Here is a 22400-nt window from a genome sequence, read left to right on the forward strand (position 1 = left end):
GAATCGGATCCGACTGTGCGAAGAGGGTTTAGCAACTCAAACGCACAGGGTGAGCAGACCGTGGGACTTACCTTCCCACAGAAGAACCCAGGACTACACAAACGTGCAACCCACATGCCACTAGGGAACGAACGGGAAGAAACAAAACCCCTGTTACAAACCCTAATATCACGGGGTCAAGGGCAAAAACCCAACCCTGTGGCAAAACCGTAGCAGTGGAGAGCGAAGGAGGACCCAGACCCAGGAAGGGACTGGACCCCCCGGAAAAGGGGGCCTGGAGAGGCCAACAACGCCGCAGCATCGAGACCCCACCAGGCGGTCACTAGTGACACCACCCCCACATCGCCAGCGTATCGGACAGGGCCCATCCAAGAGCACGCCCCTTTCCCCCTACAGCACGCCGCCCTGAAGCACTCAAGGGGTTACACACCTACAGCAGGACGAGGCAGCGCACTGGGGAGACAAACCCCAAAGAGGTTGATCCCTCAATCCAGGCAACAGGTCAAAAGGACTCGACCTGAGCCTGGAGCACTGCGGACTAGACAGGCGCCAAAGGGGTCTGCTGAAAACAGCACCCCGGCGGAAGGGGCGTTCGGTATGCTGTGCACCATGTCGCAGCCTCCACAAAAAAACCGACCCTCTAGAGGGGCCGAGGCAGAGAAGGCTGACACGATTGGCAGACGTCATGAAAGGTGCGGGGGCACACTCACAGGCAGACGGGGCCAAGCCCGGCCTAACCCGAGAGTCGACTCCGCTACCAACACACCTGGAAACCAACCACCACCTAACAGGAGGCGGTTGTTCCTAAAACTCCAAAACTCAACTGCGGGTATACACCGGCTATACAGCAGTACAAGTGTTTCAATTCTCAAGAAGGGGTTAACCCAGGCCAACAGGTCGACGAGAACGAGTCCGGACCTGGGCCCGGCAGACCGGGACGTATACAGGGATGCCAGAGGGGTACAAGAACCACCTCGACAGCCCCGCCAAGCAGGAGAAGAGAGGGGCGAAAAATAATGGAGAAGGACCAGGCTCCTTTAGCACAGCGGAAGGTACAACACAATATGGACCAAGCAACAGTGAAGGATAACACGCAGTGACATAACCACGAACACCTCCATAACATCAAACCCTGCAACGCCCGGGCCGACCCGGCATTTCCCCCCCGAAAAAGCACAAGTCCCTCAGGGTACCAGAACAGCAGATCTGCGCCCCGGCGGACAACAGGTTAACTGACCTGCTCCGGCGCGACCAGAACCAGTCCCGTGTCCTAATCACGCCGCCATCCCCAGTCCCAGGAGAGGGGTAGGTACGCGCGTCGATCCAAAACATCACAGAGGGCGCCACCAAGACGGTCAGAACACAAAGGACCGCTCCCGGTGGCGCACCCCAAAGGCGTGAGACCCCTCCGCCAATGCTTTGATCTATTCCGTTATCTTCCCCCAGAGATGAACGAGAATTCATCGAGACTAACCTAGTATACTGGCACTCGGAAGAGACAAAACTCCATCCTAGTTGCCCCATAAAAATGCTGTTTCAATGATGAGCAACCAAGGCGCGCAAGCCCATGCGTGGTTCCACACAGAAGCACCCAGGGCCAGCACTATATACACGTCGAGACCCAAAACATATCAATGGTAATTCTAACAAGAACCCAGATAACGTTCCCTCCAAGCCGCCTGGGAGAGCGGCAGGAAGCTGGCCAAGACACAGATATGGGTCCCATATGACGAGTCCGAGGGAAAACACCGCTGTCAACCCTGCCCAGGCTGCCCTGTATAAAAGAGAGGAGACAGGGAACCCCCAGAGAGAGACTTCCCACGTGAGTAATAATTGAAAAGATATATGCAACATTGAGCTACGTGTCTAAAAAGATTCATGTAACAATTGGACTAAGACTCTCTGAGGAGGAGGCTCTGAAACTCTGAGGAGGCTCTCTCACTGAGAGGGAGGTTCTGAAACTCACCAAGGAGGCTCTGAAACTCCCTGAGGAGGAGGCTCTGAAACTCCCTGAGAAGGAGGCTCTGACCCAATATACACTACTAGTAGGGAGCAGAGCAGAAGAACAAATTGTCTCTACTGCACTCCCTGACCAATCAGAAAAAAGGGGAGGGAGGGTTTATCAGTTCACCCTGATCATGACCCCTCACCCCTGATACAATGCAATGACAAAGCAGAGCCATGACACCATAGCGTGCTACATGAAGCGCATGTATACCTGTGAAGGTAACAGCTTCACATGTGTGAACCTGCCACCTGAATTTTTACACCTTTACCCTAAAGGAAGAAAAAACAAAGACCAAGAGAGGGGCCAAAGGCCCTGGTACAAGAGCTTACACATGTAACATCTGTAGGCCAATACCTAACCCAGTTGTGGATCTTAAACGTGAAAACGACACACACAACCCTCCATCACAACAAAAAAGGGCAAAAGTACACTCTCACTACTGTAAGAGGAACGCCGTTTTTCATGACGAGAGAAGACACAAGTCCTTGATTAAGTACTGGTCACAGGCCTTGCTAATTCCACATGACAGCGACCAAACAATTTTCAGAAAAAAATTGCCTCTCTAAGCAAGAGCACAACCCCAGCAGAAGCTGAGGGGTTACACCGTATCCCCAAAAACATAGTGAATCAACACACATCTTGTAAACAAAATCATGTTTGAGGGGAGGGGGGGGGCCCCGGGGAAAACCGGGGAAACCCACCGCTCACCACCTTACCCCTGATACGACGCCAATGTGTAGAGTACGCTTTACATCATGCACGCCAGCACAGCCGAATACCTTGTTTGAACAGGCACAGCCCTGTTCAAAAACTTGCCACCTGTTATTGTCATCACAAGCTGAGAGGGACTCATCCCTCGATCACATGTGTGGGATATTTGTGGATATCCTGTTGTGGGATATTTGTGGATATCCTGAAGAAGAATGTTCTCAGTCAACCGAGGTTTGGATAATAACAAGGTTTATTAACCAAACAGTATAGTACAGAAGAGAGAATGGCTGAGGGCTTTGCCCCAGGTGATCAGCTGAAATGACCCAGGTAAAAGACCTGGATTGATCTCGGGAGGAGACTTATGTAGTTAACAAGGGGGGGATGTGGTCCCATTTGATAGGTCAAATGGGGGGGGGGATACAGGTTTGGGGAGAGGGGCACAGGATTGGGGAGAAAGGGGAGGGGAATGTCTTATTCCACAGAGGGGGGGGGGGGCACAGGTAAGGGGACACAGGGGAGGGGAATATCTTTACATGAGGACATTATATTATACCACAATACTCACTTTTCTCTATTATAATGTGGGTGAGATTAATGTATAATATACCAGGATTGTTTGGAACAGGTAAAAGTGAATAGGTATGGTAAAAGAATGGGACCGATGTAATCCATCGGTTATCAGAATGAATAAAATAGAAAACAATTAAAATAATGACAATTTTGGCCAATGTGATCTGTTGGTTGGCATAACAGTTTAAAATAGTATTATTTATATACATGATTCATGACATGATCGACTGGACTGCGGTCTGTGTTATTTTGATATCAGAGATGTGGGAATAGATATCACCCTTTTCTTTTATTAATCTCAAAATACCTATATCAATGATTGGTCCTCAACTCTGATATCAAACAACAAATAACATAATCATTAGAGGCTATAGCTGTGCACATATCTTGGCATACCTTCAGTCGTTCATGTCGTGACTCAGGGGAGCTAATGTCATGGTTGTGCATACAGGCATAGTAATAAACCAATTAAATACATGTGAGCACTGTCTCTGTGTGGTCAGAGTGCACAGGGTGAAAAAACTAAATCGTGTGCATAATTATTAGGAATAGGATTTACACATAAGCATTAACCTAGTGGCTAATGTGTACAAAAACATTTTAACAACCGTTAACCTAGTGGTTAATAAAACTAACATGATTGATTATGGGAAACTGTTCAAAAATATATATATATATGCACAATTTATAATGATTCTTGATGAAATTACTTAGGATCCAGTTGTATTTAACCTGAGTTTGAGTGTCACTTTCATCTGTGATTGCCTCAGTTTTGTTGGTCTTTACTTAGAATCAGGCAATTTTGTAACTTAAGTAATTCAAATGTGATGTAATGTGATCATGTGACCACTTCTTCCTTCAGCAATACATTTTAGCTCATTATTACTAACCATTGTTAATGCTTTCTCATTGATTTCTTTTCATCACATCCCTAGTTCATCATTTTGCAGATACATACAATTGGGTGAAAAGTTTCCTGCTTGTGAAGGTATTAATCTAAATGATGTCGCGTCGTTGTTGACAAGGTGTTCTCTGTCTGTCGTGTGGCAGGGCCAAACAGTAACACATAAAAATTAAATAAATACATAACAATGTGGACAATGTGTGTTCAGAAGTCTCTTGGTCCACAGGTCTCTGATGATTTCTCTTCTTGACGATGCAGTCGGGAACATTCACTGGTCGACGTCCATTCCCTGTCAAGGGTCACCTGTAGCAGTGGGGCGGTCAACTATAGTGGCCTTGCAGACTCTTTCCCTGGAGTCTATGTTGTTCTTCACCACCATCACATGTCTGCCACTGTGCTCACGCTTGACCTTTATCAGGCCTAGAGACATGGCTGTAGGGTGGTCTTGAACGTGCTGTGTGGTGGTTGGTCCCCCCGTTCCTCGTCATCGCGGTACTAGAGGGGCGAGGGTTTGCTGGTGTAGCGGCTAGTCAGTAGGACGCTCTCTCTCACACGGATGGTGGAGATACATGGCGTTGGCCTTGGTTTGTCGTAGGCTGTCGGGGTGGCGCAGCATGTCGTCCTTTCTGTCTCTGCTCCCCCTCCTTTGGGGTCGTCTGTGTTGTGTGTGCTCGTGGTCCTCTGCTGTTGTTTGTGGTTCAGGTCATGCATCGTCTCACTCGTCCTGTCCTCTCACCAATATGATCTGAGGATGATAAAATTGCCTTAGAAAACCTCCTCACATAAATGATTCAACGCCTTTCTGCTAAAGAGGAAAATCATTTTGGGATTAATTCAATTCATTGTAAATAAAATCACTTAATTGAAAATAGGAAATGCAAAATTGCATTAGCAGTGATTCCTTATGTCAAGAAGGTCACATTCACTACAATCTTATCAGATCTTGTATCTAACTAGATCTTACAGCATTAGGCTTTAAATAAAATTGTAAATGAATGGCCAAAGTCTTGAATCAGATAAAATAGCTCTTTGTCTTCATAGTCTGTGATGTTAAATTGAAGTTGATCTTACCTGTGCGATGGGTGTGCCTCAGGATACTTACCTCGTCACGCCTTCTCTGGCGTTCTTCACATCTCAGTGTGGCTCATCATAGCATAGGAAAAAAACATAAAACCTAGACAGCCAGTTAATTTTGCATGAAAAACAATCATTTGTTTTGTCATCTAACCCTAACTAACCTTACTGTCATGCACTCGTCCTAATAAAACTAACCTACACTGTGGCACTCAACACTTTGATGAACATTGTTACTCAGCTGATAGAGTTGTGCCCTGCCTGATGTCCTGTCGTACAGAACCTGTGAGTCGTTTTGGATAAAATGTCAGCTAAATGACCAATGTAAATGTAAATGTTGATAATCATTGTGCCCCCCTGGTGGTTTGATATTTGCAGTCATAGAAATGTATTAGTTTGTTAAAAGAAGAGTCATGCATGTTATTAGTTAGTGGAAAAATAGAATTTCCTGACTGCATTCATCGTGTACCAATGAAGGGGGCATGTTTTGTGGTTCTCTGTTGTTATCCATTGTCAGGTGAGTCCACCAAGCCTGTGGTCAGAGTGCAGGCATTTGCATTGCTTTGTCTCGCTCATGCCATACTCTCTGGGTTTCAAGTGCTCACTCTGAATAGTGTCTGTTATCGTCTTCGTTCCTGTAAAAGAACATTTACATGTGGGTGTTTGGATGCAGATTTGTTTTAAATGGTGAATCGATTGTCCTTCAGCTCCACACCATCTTCGGTTGAATCTTGTGTTGACATGCTAATTGTTGGAGTTTCTGTCTTTTGTGATACAATTTGGGTGTAGGCATGCACTGTTCTGCATCTCGCCTACACCCACAACATGTTAATTTCCCACTCTTTTCTTTTCGTTTGGGTGAAGTCTCTTTGACTGCATGTGTGCTCAATAAACATTAGCTAGTCCTTCTCTTTTTTATCATCTCCCACAATATACATATCTCATCAATGTTACTGTGGAAAAGAGGAGGCATGATTTTGGTCTTTATTTAAACATTATCTGCATTTATTCATTATCTCTAAAGAAAGGTTGATTCTTTCTTTTAGCTTTTAGATCAAATCTATCCAATTGATTAGAATCCTATTTAAAAATAGCTTTATGTGACTTATAACGTGTAAATTAAATGAAAAACAATCACTCAAGCGATATGGGATAGCTGTAATTTACTGCAATGAGAAGATAGTTATGTCATGCATCTACATTAGGACTTCAAAACAATCGCTCAAGCGATATGGGATAGCTGTAATTCACTGCAAATGAAAGGATGGTTATGTCATGCGTCATCAAGGTTTGTTTCATACTCACCGGAAAAAGCTGCCGTGTTCACGTTGGATCCTCACAGTTCAGTTCAGTTAATGAATGACCATATTATATTACCCCCTTGCAGCGTGTATTTACACATACAATTAACATATACTATACGTGGATTTCATATACCCTCGCCCTCGGGCATATTAAACTTTACGTTCGCCTAATGATAGTTTCATATCGCACTTTTGTATGACGTCATCAGTCCAAGCGACGTTCACGCGTTCCCATTCACCTCGGAAATAACGCTTTGCAATCCATGCAATATTTTTTTTACGAGCTTTCAATAGCCTGGAATTCACCTAAACCAGCGTTTTGTTACAGAATGAACGCGCCTGTGCATATGTGAAACGTAAACAAACAGAAACGATAAAACTATATTTCCCAAATGGTCGTTCCCGTGGGCCGGTTTTGTTGGTTCCGGAAATCACTATCTTAGTTTGTCGCGTGAGTTGCACCCCAATGTTATTCTCTGTATAACGGTAACTCGTCTCTCAATGCTCGTCGCGCTATCCGCAGCCGGTTCTTGACTCAATAAAGCAACGCGACGGGTCCAATAATAATTGTGCACATACAAACGAGACTTAAACAGACAAACAAACAATAATACATATAAGTTAACGTGTTTGTATACCTGATTGTATTGGATCGTTGTTCGTTTATTCGGCCAGCACCCTGCTGCGACAAGGCTTGTTTACCCTCGGTTTAACTATACATCGTTTTTAAAACATAACGACCGAATCCTGAACTTCGAAATTTAACAGCGCTATATTAGATTATATATACCTTTTAATCACACTCTCGGTCTCTTCAACCCACGACTAATGTCCCGTTTAATGTACTTTCCGCGACTAATGTCCCGTTAAATGTACATTCACGTACTCCCGGGACATCGCGTAATCATGTACTACTAGGACATCGCGTAATCACCTTCCCGCTATCTGTATGATCAATTGGTTAATTTAATCCGAATACATCGTTTTCAGGAATGGAAGAGATTGTGGGCTTAGTTTGAGGTTGAAACAATGAATATATGACGTTACTCTGGTAAATCTAATTATGATTCCATCAGCTTCTCGGTCCTAACTTCCCGCCTCTTTGCAGAGGAATCACAGAACAGAGTAGCGTTTTCCAATGATATCACTCTAATAAGCTCACGTATCTTCTTTTGTTGCCTATATTTCAGTCTGCATCAGCTAGACTTGGGTTAGCAATCCAACAACCTTATTTTGTGTGCCTTAGCTTTTGATCGGCTCCAACTCGACCAGTAATAGCACTTCAACCTTTGTGCCTAAACTTTCGGGAATAGCACATATAACCCATCCTCTCAGAACCGCCTGATAAGGACCCAGGTGCACGCGTTGCCCTGGTAACGATTTTCAATACAGATCAGATATATTAATGCACGCTATTCTTACTCAGCCATGATCTCAATATTTGACAACATTCTGTAACATTCACCTGGCACAGAGAAAAGCGGGAAGGTTTTAATTCCTTGCCATACATTTTTTGGTCGACCAGTCTATTATACTCACTTTTCTCTGTATAGCTGAAACAATACAGCACGCCGGGAGGACGCAAAAAAGTCTGTCACAAGTTCGTAGACGCCAATTGTGGGATATTTGTGGATATCCTGAAGAAGAATGTTCTCAGTCAACTGAGGTTTGGATAATAACAAGGTTTATTAACCAAACAGTATAATACAGAAGAGAGAATGGCTGAGGGCTTTGCCCCAGGTGATCAGCTGAAATGACCCAGGTAAAAGACCTGGATTGATCTCGGGAGGAGACTTATGTAGTTAACAAGGGGGGGATGTGGTCCCATTTGATAGGTCAAATGGGGGGGGGGGATACAGGTTTGGGGAGAGGGGCACAGGATTGGGGAGAAAGGGGAGGGGAATGTCTTATTCCACAGAGGGGGGGGGGGGGGGGGCACAGGTAAGGGGACACAGGGGAGGGGAATATCTTTACATGAGGACATTATATTATACCACACATGCCACTATGCACAGCATTGTAGGGTAACCCAGCCAGTTGTGGGCTCAGCCACGTTGTCTAACGTTACATGAACACACACAACTTCTCATCATACAACAAAAACCCAGTTCATTTTACTCACGTAAAAAACAATGCTGTTTCTAGGTAGAGAGAAAAGCACAAGCTTTGGTCAACGCTACCCAAGCTATACAAGCGACCAAGACAATTCACACACAGCACATGTCGTATCTCCAAATGTAGTGAAGTAACATACGCTTTGGAAAAAAAAACATCGTTATCAACAACACATTCGGGAGGGGAAGGAAGGAAGAGTGGGGTAATGTCCAATGGACATCTTACCTGCACCAAGGAACGCAGGATGAAAAGGCCGCAACACAGGCTGGTCTCCACGTTGACGAAAGGCCTCTCGCTGGCGGGGCAAAAAGCTATTCCGCAGAGACACCCCCCTCCTGCATCTTCTGTCAAAGATGATGTCGTAGTCAGAGTGCCAGGGCCTGCTATTCTCACGGCTAATGTTTAATGGTTGTAGCACAAGCTACCAGCTAACTCTAGGCTAACTGATAGCATCAAGCTAACGTTCCCAGCCGAGCGAACGTAACGGGCAGCTAACGTCGTAGCTAAACAGCTAACTGGCTAACAGTTAGCTCAACCCGGCTAAGAAGCAAGCTAAGCGGCTACCACTGAACAACTGTACAACGTGAGAAAAGCAATACAGGCCAACACTTCAGACAGCCGCTGTCTTTCCCTCTTCTCATCCGAAGAGAGAAGGGAAAAGAAGGCAATACACGTCCCTCTACAGAACAGTGTTTACCATAGCGGTGCCGGCAACAAGTCCCTCGCGTACTATAGCCGACTTGAGCATGGAGATATTCTCATAATGAAACACCAAGCTCACCTCCCTCGCTCCCAGGGCTTTTCATTTCTTTGAAAAAACGGGGCCAGCGTGGCGACAGAGGGTAACCGTTTGTCCAGAGACCCGGGGAATTGAACCGCAGATTCGGAATCACGGTCCCAGGAAAACAAAGCTCCTGATGAGGAGCGCATGTTAACGTGGGCATCAAACCAGAACCCTCTCCACGCCGCTAAGAGGCAGCGAAAAAAGGATACCAGCCTGGAGCTAGGGCTGGGTGATATATCGAGTATACTCGATGTATCGCGGCTTGTTCTACATGAGATGTAGTAAATTACTATATCGTGAACATCGAGTATATGAGATGAGACTTTAGCTTTAGCGCAGAGCTGTCCTCTCATTTCATTATAGACACAGAGCAGCGCAGATCTTAAATGACATGCAATTGTAATTTCATTAGACACAGACTAGCGCAGACTTTTAACACTTTCAGAGCCGGCCGTGTTTTCCTTTTTACCCCCTTGAATGCCCATCAACCACTTCAATGTTAGCGTTAATATCGCCTAATCTATGTTTTAAATTATGGCTATGTGTCTAATCTGCCCGTCGCTTATCAATGACTCATTTTCCAGTCAACATTGTCGAAGCGGATTGTTTTTTTATCGGTTCATTTCCGTTTTATAGCATTTTGAAAAGCCCTCGTTTTCACGGAAAATAAAAATATTCCGTGATAAACGCCGGCCTATTTATGAATCGTTAAATCGTCAAATAAACACTAGATTATCGATAGTATATGTGTACGTATGCACGCTGGTGCCGCAAGCTGAAAATCGATTCTCTTATCGCTCGCACAGCCAAACAGCCATATCACACATAGGGGAAAAGCTTATATCTCCGTGAAAACAGGTCTGATTATCCTAAGACTAGTAAAATAGATTCCTTACCTGAGATCAGATGGTATCCAAAAAGATTATTCCAATTCCTGATCGCCATTCCAAAAATCGATCCTTTTATTGATCCAATGCTACGTACTGTAAAGACATATTACACGCTGTTCTGATGGTCCACAATGACTCCGAGCGGCTCGGGGTACATGCGTGAGAGAAGTAAAATGTCGTTTTTTTTTCTCATCCATTTTCATTGAGTCCATTCCAAAAGGGTGCATTACCATCTGGGAGACGATAGGGGGCGCTTTTTTCACATCTGAGCTCCTGGTGGGGCTGGTTTCCCAACGGTAGACTCGGTTGATGAAATATGAATTCAGATCGCTAATAAAAAAATGTCACGCAAATTATCGTGCTGGGCATTCAGGGGGCGGGCTGCTAACACGTGTTATGTCGTGGCTGGCATTCAATTTCATTGACGTGAGCAATGGGCTAACGGTAGCTGCTAACCACGTTATTCATGGTGACTATGCTAAGCTAACTAGCGTTAGCTGCTAACCCTGGAAACGCTCAAAGCGGACTCCACAACACTAGTTCCATTCGTGAGGAAAGGGGGTGTGGTAATATTGATGAGGCTTTACAACAGAAGTTTAAACATAACTTCATATTTATTGGTTATTAGTTTCTTTATATCATCCAGTTTCCATCTCCGTGTGTTAAAACTCTTCCTGTTTACATTCGAGTGTGACATCATCACCTACGGCAGCTTAGACGATCAAAACGCAAACCTAGAACAAAACCTGAGTCTCTCTCTCTAATGATTTTAAAATAGCCAAACGTTACAGTATAAATACTAACTGGATAGTTGATGATATAAACATTTAATTTCATTATCTGAAATATTCTAAAATCATTAAGTCTGCTATAAGCCATTATCCCTTTGTGTGTGATTATTATTTTCTCACAGTAGTGTGTGTGTATATATATATGTGTGTGTGTGTGTTTGGCTAAAGTGGATAGAAACACAGTACTGTGCAAAAGTATTTTATATAAATTGTCTTAGATGTAAATAATTTTTTTTATTAGTGTGTCAGTAGACTACTCTTAGTGCATTTTCATTTAATAATTTTTTAAAGCATCTTCATGGTTTAATAATGCAAACATATGTTGCAGGGACTTATTATAATCATCATATTGGCGTGACTGTATGCATCAAAGGGTTAAATCAAGCATTTTTAAGTGCTTTAGAGGAAATGTAAAAATATTGCGATATATATCGGGTATCGTGAAATGGCCAAAAAATATTGCAATATCATTTAGAGGCCATATCGCCCAGCCCTACCTGGAGCCGGACCTTCGTAAGCTGTGTAGCTGTTCCCCCCACAACCAACACACCTGGTGCCCGCGTTGCAAAAACATCCCCCGCCCCAGAGAGGCCGCCAGCCCTCACACTGCAGAGTGCCTCCCAAGCAAAGTGTCCAACTGCAGAGCCGGAGGTAATGCCGGCTGGGATTGCTCAGCGACGCGAGCCCCTACTACGAAGCTCTAGTGGAGGCTAAATTCAAGTGGTGTATACAGACACTCGCCGTGGTGAAAATAGGGAAGGAGCTGTTAGTATGGCCACACCCCTGCTTATGTAGAGGAGCGGATGGGGGTGTGGCCAGGCGGATGGGTGTGTACAGGTACATGTGGAGAAATGTATTCAGTATATAGGCTGATATGGGATAATTGGGATATGTTCCAGTAGAGCGCAGAGCGTAAGCTATGACGTAATATAACTAGACAACCGAAATAAATTAAACATCTAGTTGAACTACTCCTTAAAAGGGGAATACCACCCAATTTCAAGAAACCACATGGTCTTCCTGTACGCCCAGAACAGTTCAGTCAATATTTGTGAACGTGCACCACTCCTAAAGTTAGAATTCAGAGAGAAAACCATCCAGAACCCTCGAATCGGTGATGTAAAAATTAACTTTATGAGGCCATGTTTGTGTGAGCTTACACCCAAATACTGTTTTAATGCTGGTTCACATTATAGCAATGCTAGAATAAAAACCTGATTTGGGTGCAAGGCCTCATAAAGTCAGCGCTCCCTTCACTGTCTATGGAGCAGCCTCAGATTTGACATCCCAGTGACATAACTGATTGGAGGACTCTCACAAGGAGAACATACTGTACTGTATGTGAATTCTTAAAAGTAGTTCAACTAAATATTTAATTTCTTGCACCCAGACCCAGGATGTTTCAGCTAAATAAAATCACAAAACCAAGAGTTTAAACTGAAAATAGAAAGAAAAACTTGATGAAAAATACAAACCGAAATACAAACAGAACTAACCGAAAATAAGTCCTTATAAGACCAGTTGCCATTCTAACTTCATTGGTATGGTCAGTTCTCAAAGTACAGTCCTCGTTTGAGATTGAACACCTGAAAAGGTTCATCGTAAAACTGCAATAACCTTGACCAAGAGAAATCCATCTGCATCAATGACCTTGAATGCTTCCACAATACGCTGAATTAATGTCAACAAGCAATAAGGAATGCCCACCATTGTTTTGGCTTTGTGTTTAATGCATTCTACACATCACAGAACCAGCCATCCCTGAAGCATCACTCAAGTTCAGTAACACAATCCTCATTCAAGAAGTTCATAAGCAGTTTAACAGTGAAGTACGCCTTGAAAGGGGTCTAATAGACCATTACGTTTTATAGGAGATTGAACTTGAAGCACAAGCGGCTACAGATATACCCATACAACAACACACTCAAATACATAAAGTATCACATCTTGGCAGCAAAACAAATTTGTTCACATCACAACCCTTACTCTATAACACAGGATTAATTGCAGCAAGGAGCAAAAGTAAAACAATTATCAAATATCAACATTACAATCGAAATACAGCGAAAACAGATACATTTTTCTGTCTTTCCAAACAACTCACCATTTGGACAAACAAAAACAAAATATTTGGTCATTTGAACGTAATGTAAAGTTACGTAAAGTTCAATGTACAAATTAAGTCACAGCAGGGAGAATAAACTAAATGGCAAATAAATGTATGGTATTAGATCTGACAAATCAAAACCTTTGGTCTTAAGAGATTTCCTTACTAAATATGTGAGGGCAGTTCTCAAATTCTATACCTTAGTTTTACCAGACATATCCTGGTATATAGTGCATCACATCTAACTTGCAACTGCAGCATGAACGCAAAAGAGTTTATGGTCCCAAGAATAGCAGCAGTGGTCATGAACCCTGGACATGGAGAGGAGTTGTACAAACTTACTTCGGTAAATATTTGATTTCAACCATCAACCAAGGTCTTCTTGACAAGGTAATAACATGGTGCTCACCAGGAACAGGGATGGGGACCACTGCAGTAGTGCCTTTAGTCTGTGAGTTGGTCTTTTGAGGCGGTCAGTCCGCACACATGTGGTTAGTTGCCAGTTCTCAGTTCTCGGCCGGCTTCTCCAGCATGGTCAACAGGCGGTCATGTATGGCTTGGCACACGCCCTGGTAGCCCAGGGGGGTCAGGTGGAGGTAGTCATACATGTCCTGGTGGGAAATGCTTCCGTCAGAGTGGACAAGTTCAAGTTCTTTAATAGTTGTCATACAGAAGTACAGAATACTTTCATACAAAATGCTTCTTACTGTTACGCTCCAGAGACTGTGCTAGACAAGATAGTATCAAATAACATAATAACATAATATAGCATGAATTTAGAAGAAGAAAATGAGGTCACAGTTGTTCGGTATAGACATATGTACAATGTTCTGAGTTACCATATAATATACAATACACAACTATGCAGTGTACTAATGTACAGTACTATCTAGTGCAAAGCAGAAATGGGATGAGGTACAATTTTAGGTACAATTTACAGTAAGGTGTACGAGTTGTAGTGCAGTCCTTCATCCATAAATATAAAGTGTGGGGAGTGGGTGCTACAGTGTGTTTGTTTAAAGTGGGTGTGTGCTATAAAGTGTGTGTAGTGGGTGCTACAGTGTGTTTGTTTAAAGTGAGTGTGTGCGTGTGGATGTGTGTGCTATGTGTGTTTGGTGGTTGTTGTTGTGTAGTGTTCATTCATTGTTCGTTTAGCAGCCTGATGGCCTGGGGATAGAAGCTACTTCTGAGTATTTCTGTGCTCGCCTTGAGACTCCTGTATCGCTTGCCTGACGGCAGCAGTTCAAAGAGGCAGTTGTTCGGGTGGCTCGAGTCCTTAATAATTCTCTTAGCCTTCCCCTTGCAACGCTTGTAGTAAATGTTCTGGAGGGTGGGGAGCCCCCCTCCAATTGTGCGTTCGGCTGAACGTGTCACTCTTTGTAGTCTGCTTTGGTCTTTTGCAGTGCTATTCCCAAACCAGGAGGTGATGTTGCCGGTCAAGATGCTCTCTATTGTACATGAGTAGAAGTTCTTAAGGATCTTCTGGCTGACTTGGAACTTCCTTAGGCGCCTGAGGAAGTAGAGGCGTTGTCGTGCCTTCTTCACCACACTGTTAATGTGTATGGTCCATTTCAAGTCCTCGGATATGTGGGCTCCGAGGTACTTGAAGCTGTTGACTCTCTCAACCGGTGCCCCGTCGATGCTGAGGGGGCTGTAGTCCTTGACCCCCGACCTCCTGAAGTCCACAATCATCTCCTTTGTTTTGCTGACGTTCAGGGAGAGGCTGTTTTCCTGGCACCATCCCGCCAGGACCTTGACCTCTTCCAGGTAGGCCCTCTCGTCGTTGGCAGAGATCAGGCCCACCACCACTGTGTCGTCAGCAAATTTGACGATTGTATTGCTACTCCGCTGAGCCACACAGTCGTGTGTGTACAGGGAGTAGAGGAGGGGACTCAGAACACAGCCCTGGGGGGCCCCTATGTTGAGGGTGATGGATGAGGAGGTGCAGTTGCCTGCTCTCACAAACTGGGGTCTGCCAGTCAGGAAGTCCAAGACCCACTGGCAGAGGTCATAGCCCAAGCCCAGGTCCCTGAGCTTGGCTATGAGTATGGAGGGGACTATGGTATTGAATGCCGAGCTGTAGTCGATGAATAGCATTCTCACAAAGCCAGGGTCCACATCGAGCTGGAAGGCATGAGGGAGAGAGGACACAGCCTCCTGGACCAGCTTGTTGACCCTGGCATTCCTCTCCCGCAGAGGGTTGGGCATCTTACCCCTGGGCAGAATGCCCTGGGAAACAGATCAAAGGAGACAACAAAGACTATTACCAAAGCCAACCAAACCTCTGACACCCCATGTCAAAATGTCCCCCGATACAGAAACATAGCTGTTGGTGTGATTAAAAGGATGACAGAAAGACCTACCAGTATGATGGTGCGGGCATGGGGCAGCCGGTCCTGGATGACTTGGACAGTGGCCATGAGGCCTCACAGACCTGTTCTGCAGTGTGACCATGATTATTGGTGCCTGCCCATAGTACAACAATCTGGACACAACACAGGAGTACATAAAGTAATCAGGTCAATATATCGATACGTTTGGTATTCAGTACTTCAAAAAGGAAAACTATGATTAGTCTAATATGTAGGTGTATCATTTCATTAAATCCTCAATAACTTAATCTTTTTTAATTATTAAATAAAACAGGCCTAGTGCCTCTGAATTTGCCTTTGGGCTGATGTGCTCTAACTCCCCATGACTCAGTCTCCATAGTACGTGTTGTGTTACAGTACATCCCCACCCACCCCAAAGTTGAGGGCATGGAGAGGAGAGAACATCTCTCGCCATACCTACAAAATGACAAGACATGGGCCCAAGAAAGTCACATGCTGATAATGAAAACTGAACAAGTATCACAATTCCCTCAGACTAACGGCAAATGTCCAGGTGAACTACTGGTACAAGCAGTGCTGCATATGGTAAATCAATACTAGAAAGGTATCACAATACCCTGCGATTAAAAACAGTACAATACTCCATTTTATTAGTACTGGTTTAATAGTGGCAGTGTTTTAATAAGAGCCGTATTTCACTGTTGCAGGGCAGACATTGTCAGTAATTTCGCAGTAAATGCGAGTGGTGCGTGGCGGTCTCAGCTATAGATATTCCCAACAGCATAGGAGTAGGTAGGCTGCACTAACATTAGTTGGCTAATGCTCATTACATGACGTACCGTTGCCCGGGAGATCAAAAGTTAGTTAGTAGTTTAGTCTATGTTAACACTTTCAGTGCCGGCCATTTAACATTGAAAACCCTGTTGAATGCCAGTGTAACAGAGTTTATTGTGATTCCACTTGTCAAGGTAACTAAAACCCAATAGCATGGCACTTAATGGTTCTAGGGATTCTTATTGGTTGGTGGGCGTTTCCTTGTGGGCTTCAACCCAAGTGTTCACGTTAGCGTGGCACCATTACATGAGGAAGCAGCCCATGGTAGGTTCACAGACAGTACACCAGAATGAACATAATGTTCCTAAATGTTTAACTCTCACTACTAGTTGGAAGTATTAATGTAGGCATGTTGACAATAAATTGTAGAAGGTAGCGACCCTATGGTAAATGTGTTAAAATAATAATTAAGTGAGATGGTGTCGAAAATGTATATAACTAGCCCACATGTTAATAGGCTAATTATTCCCAATTCTTCTGTAGTGAACGGTGTTCGAGGGGTCTGATGAGCCGACCACATAACCTGTCTAACCAGGATCTTTTGTGTGTTACCAGGTACAAAATATTGTCATTTGATTGTACATTGTTTATTATTTCATGTTATTATATTGACCATTACATGAGGAAGCAGCCCATGTGAACGGTGTTCGAGGGGTCTGATGAGCCGACCACATAACCTGTCTAACCAGGATCTTTTGTGTGTTACCAGAATAAACCACCCAAGACCGTGGAGCAAGTGTCTGTCGTTCAATTAAAAAAAGTACACAACGCATTGGTTATAATGGTGCCGCGACCGTGCTTCTGGAATCGTCATCGAGGGATTCGCCACGTTCCAGAAGAAGAACTGGTGTTGCAGCTGAGTGAGTCCGCCTGACTCGCGCTGTATGAACAGTCCGCTGCGAGCGCAGTGTTGCAGCAGAGTGAGTCCCCGTGACTCACGCTATAATGAACAGGAGGCTGATCAAACAGTAGTGCAGTGTTGCACATTCGCCACAAGGTGGCAGCATCGGATAATTGATCAGATTAAAAACGAGTAGAGTTTTCCCTCAGGCAGCAGAGCGCAGTATTGCACATACGCCACAAGGTGGCAATGTTGATCTATTTATCAGAACGAACACATTGTGTTCTGATTTGAGTGGAGCAGGGATTTCAGATTTTTTTTTATTCAACTACTCTAGTTATCTGTATCTTACTGTGGTTTTTGGTGATTCCTAATACACTTTTACACAGGGTTCTAAAATATAAGAGGTTTTCTTTGTGGTATTATAGGTGATTTTACATAACATTCTGTGTTTTCTTTTACTGATAGTGTGATCAGCTTTCTGATTTTCTTTTTATTTTGTTTCATTGATACTAGTATGGTGTCATTCAAGATAGGTTGACTATTTGGTGGACAAGAGTACTGGTAAAGTCTGATTATTAGGATTTTTATTTTTATTTCTATTTTTTTTATAGTATACTGGATACTTCTACAGATGGAGGGTGGTGAATACTCTGGATTTGGGAGGGGGGCAATGAGGTACACTCCGATTCCATTAGTTGGGAGGCCTAGCACCAGTTTTCAGCATTCACCTCTCACATCTACACCTATGCCTAATCTTGGAGAGTTATCAGATGCCAATGGCAGTTACTCTGGTTTGCCACAACTGAGTGCAGTTAGATCGGAAGTACCTGACACAAATATTGGAGATCCTTCAGTGGAGATGGTAGCAGGCATAGCGAAGCAGATTGGGATCTCCATAGCGGAGAGTATTGCTGCATGCCTAGAGTCAAAGGGGAGCAGTGGGATGGGCTACAATGTTGCAGCAAGCACATTCAACTCAGGCGGGATGGTCCCTTCCCTGGTAAACATGGTGGTGAAGTCTGAGATTAGGGAGCCAGTGTGCTTTAGAGGGGATGGCTCTGACACATGCACAGTGTATGAATGGGAGTCAGTAGTCAGGATATACTTGCGAAAAAGGGGTATCTCAGTGGCAGAGCAGGCTGAGGAGGTCATGAGTAGGCTCATGGGGAGGGCACGAGAGGTGGTGAGAGTAAGCATACGCAGTAACCCCTCTTTTGATCTGTCTAGTAGCCCAGGTCCTATTTTTGATATGCTAAAACAGCACTTTAGTGACACTGCTTTCTCCACCATGCCATTAGCTGACTTTTATTCCACCATCCCATTCTCTGGTGAGCAACCTTTTGATTATTGGCTCAGACTAAACAGGGCTATGGACGTGACCGAGGACTGTCTAAAGAGACAGAGTAAGACAATTGACGATCCATCTCGTGAGCTCACAGCCATGTTTATTAGACATTGCCCTGACCCTGAACTGTCTCTCATATTCAAGTGCAAGCCTTTACCACAGTGGACAGCTGCAGATGTCCATGAGAGGCTGGTTGAACACAGAAGGAATCCGAGACAATCCTCCTGGCCAAAGGTAACCCCTGCCATCACTACGCTGCGACAGGAAGTTGGTGCAGCTGGTCATCCCACATCACCTGTCATTAAGCCTACTATTGAGCCTGCTCCAATGCCTACAATTCAGGCTTCCCAGGGGCCCACGGACCAATTGGAGCGTATCATCGGTATGCTGGAGCGTGTTCTTGAGCAAAGGCCTCAGCAGCGCCAGTTTCAGGGTAGGACAGACAGTCAGTATCCAAGAGGCCAAAATAACAGAGGCAGGCCCCCGGTGTCCTGTGAGGTGTGCAGGGATGTTGGGCATACCACACATTCCCATTGTATGGCCAATCACCTCTGCTTTCTCTGCTATGCATCTGGCCATGGCCGTGCGGAATGCCCCAAGTCTACAGCGTTGCAACCATCTGGTGTGGTGTCTTCAGAACCCACCTCTTGGCAACAGGGAAACTAGAGGGCCAGCATTTGGGGGGGGTGGGTGTTGGGCCTTCTATCGAAACCCCAGTAATGAGAGATGATGATTTAGAGTCCATTTACAAGAGTGTGTATAGTGAAATGAGAACAGTGACTGAAGTTGTAATGCAGAATACACAGAAGCTTTCCCCTTATGACGATCTGTTTCATGCAAAAGTATTGCTTGGCGGCAAAGTTGAGGTGAGGGCCATGCTCGACAGTGGGTCGATGGCTTGTTCGTTGAGTGCAAAGATTTTGCCACAACTCTTACAGGAAGGAGTGTTGAAAAGCCCTGCATTGAGCCTAACAGACGCGATTCTTGTGGGATGCGGTGGATCAAAGACTACACCCTTAGGAGTGTGTGAGCTGGAGATGGAGGTGTTTGGCTGTCGTGTGACTGTCCCAACATTCGTGGTTGAAAATCAGGGAGATGACCTCATCGCTGGCAGTAACCTCCTAAAGTACTTGATTCGTCAGCTAAAGATATCAGGGGACTTGTGGAACAAGGGGCCCACATCTGAACACTGTGAAGCTGAACACCACAAGTTATTGAGTTTGATGGCCAATGTGGAGATGTGGACAGGAAATGACATCCCTGACAAAGTGGGGACCGTGAAAATAAAAAGAGCCGTGACTCTAGAGCCCTTCAGTGAACATTTGGTATGGGGCAGGTTACAGAGTGTGAACAACATCTCAGCTGGTAGTGCTGTCATTCTGGAGCCCAGCTGTGTGAAGTCAAGACCGGGATCAGTCCTGATTGGGAAGACAGTGGCCCTGCTGAGGAATGATGGATGGCTGCCAATGAAGGTGATAAATCCCTCTGGTAGATCAGTGACCCTCAGACGAAATGCCAAGCTTGCTGATGTTTATCCATGCATGGCCTTGGAGGATTTTGACTGCTCTGAGGGGGATGACGATTCACCACCCCTTTTGCAGCAACAGGTGCAGAGGGCAGATGATAACCACCGTGATGAATCGAGTCTGACTGATGATACATCCACCTTATCGGACAGATGTGACAGAGAAGAGGAACCTGGTGGATGTGATGGCAGTCCTGATTCAGTCTTACATGGTTTAGGGTTGTCTGACATAGATCTTGATTCCTGTGATGTGTCCTCTTCGGGTAAAGAAAAACTTGTGCATCTGATAGCTCAGTACCAGTCTATATTTTCCAGGCATAAGTTAGACTGTGGAAGGGCTACAGGCTGTCTTCACCGGATTCGACTCAGTGATGAGAAACCCTTTCGATTGCCATACAGACGAGTTCCACCTAATCAGTATGAGAAGCTCAGGCTGGCGTTGAGTGAGATGGAAGAACAAGAGATCATAAGGAAGTCAAATAGTGAGTTTGCTTCACCTTTGGTCATTGTTTGGAAGAAGTTGGGAGACCTGAGACTCTGTAATGACTTCCGATGGATTAACGCACGCACCATCAAAGACGCCCATCCTCTTCCACACCAGGCTGATGCTCTAGCAGCATTGGGTGGCAATGCCTACTTCTCCACCATGGACCTCACCTCCGGCTACTACAATGTTGAGATGCACGAGGATGACCGGAAGTATACAGCCTTTACATCGCCATTCGGACTATACGAATACAACCGCATGCCACAGGGTCTGTGCAACAGCCCTGCCACCTTCATGCGGATGATGCTTAACATCTTTGGGGATCAGAACTTCCTCAGTCTACTGTGCTATCTGGATGATGTCCTGGTGTTCGCGCCTACAGAAGACCTGGCCTTGGAGCGCCTGGAAATGGTCTTCGAACGACTTAAGGCTCACAACCTTAAATTGGCTCCGAAGAAATGTCATTTCTTGCAGAGCTCTGTGAGGTTCCTGGGACATGTCGTTAGTTCTGATGGCATCGCTACGGACTCTGACAAGGTAAAAGCCATCACTGCGCTGACAGAAGCTGACCTCATGGAAGAAGATACAGAGATTCCATCACAGCGGAAGATCCGGTCATTTCTGGGAATGGTGGTATACTACCAGCAATTCATTGAGGGCTGTTCCGCCATAGCCAAACCGCTGTTTGGACTTACGACTGGGAACAAGGCTCCTCGTTGGAAAGGGAAGAAACGCCGGCCTCCTCGACGGACAATGACTGCGGAAGATTGGACAGATGAGTGCCAGGATGCTTTCCATCAGCTGAAGCAGGCCTTACTGGACCGGGTCGTTTTGGCCCATCCTGATTTCAGTGAATCTTTCCTGCTCTCAGTGGATGCCTCCAGTAATGGCCTTGGTGCAGTTTTGTCACAGGTGCCTGCGGGTGGGACAACAGCAAGACCAATTGCTTTCGCAAGCAAGTCGCTCACCTATGCACAGTCGAAGTATCCTGCGCATAGACTGGAATTTTTTGCTATGAAATGGGCAGTCTGTGATAAGTTCCACCATTGGTTGAGGGGACACCAGTTCACAGTATGGACTGACAACAACCCGTTAACGTACATCTTGTCCAAGGCAAAACTGGATGCGTGTGAACAGAGATGGGTTGCTAAGCTAGCCCCATACCAGTTTGACATCAAATACATCCCTGGTCCCAAAAATATTGTTGCAGATGCCCTGAGCAGAGAGCCTTTCATCCGGCCTAGTGCACTTCATCGTCTGACGAGGGTTGCGTACAAGGCATTGCTGGGTGAAGCTGACGCTGTGCGCACAGAACAGGTTCAGGATGTGTTCCGTTGGTCTAATCACCCATTCGACGTGACCTCCGATGTTGAGCCTGCGGTGGAATGCCAGTGTGTGACTGTTTCCCAACCTGGTGCCCTTTCGAGACAGGAAGTAGCAGCTGTTTTTGAGTCACACAAGCTGCAAAACAGTGATATGGGGCCCCATGCGCTGCTGCTGCCACAGCTTCCTCAGATAGTTATGCCATCAGAAGAGATTGGTGGAGAGGTGCTGTCACATGATCAACTCATGAATAAGCAAAAAGATGACCATGTGTTAAACAAAGTGATTTCCTTTGTTGAGAGAGGACGAAGACCTTCAAGAAGAGAGCGTGCTCAGGAGTCTGTCGATGTCCTTCGGTCACTCAGGGGCTGGGATAAGCTAACAATGAGGAGGGGTGTGCTGTATCACCTGTCAAGGAACACAGTTACAAAGAAGAAGATGTATCTGTATG

At 45.1% G+C, this 22400-nt stretch overlaps 1 protein-coding gene across 1 annotated transcript in view; it reads right to left on the bottom strand.

Annotated features, from left to right (window-relative positions):
- Positions 1-13764: 13764 nt before the first annotated feature.
- LOC311246635 (platelet-activating factor acetylhydrolase IB subunit alpha1-like) overlaps positions 13765-22400 on the bottom strand; it is a gene marked incomplete at both ends in the record, with an annotated part of 29376 nt that continues 20740 nt past the window's right edge. The window contains 6 exon segments of the mRNA XM_084336783.1: positions 13765-13899; positions 15362-15487; positions 15622-15684; positions 15690-15743; positions 15926-15985; positions 15988-16047. Coding sequence (XP_084192909.1) covers positions 13765-13899; positions 15362-15487; positions 15622-15684; positions 15690-15743; positions 15926-15985; positions 15988-16047 — 498 coding nt within the window.

This window comes from Notolepis coatsorum (genome assembly GCF_963971535.1).
Source record: "Notolepis coatsorum genome assembly, chromosome: 19".
Lineage (NCBI taxonomy): Eukaryota > Metazoa > Chordata > Actinopteri > Aulopiformes > Paralepididae > Notolepis > Notolepis coatsorum.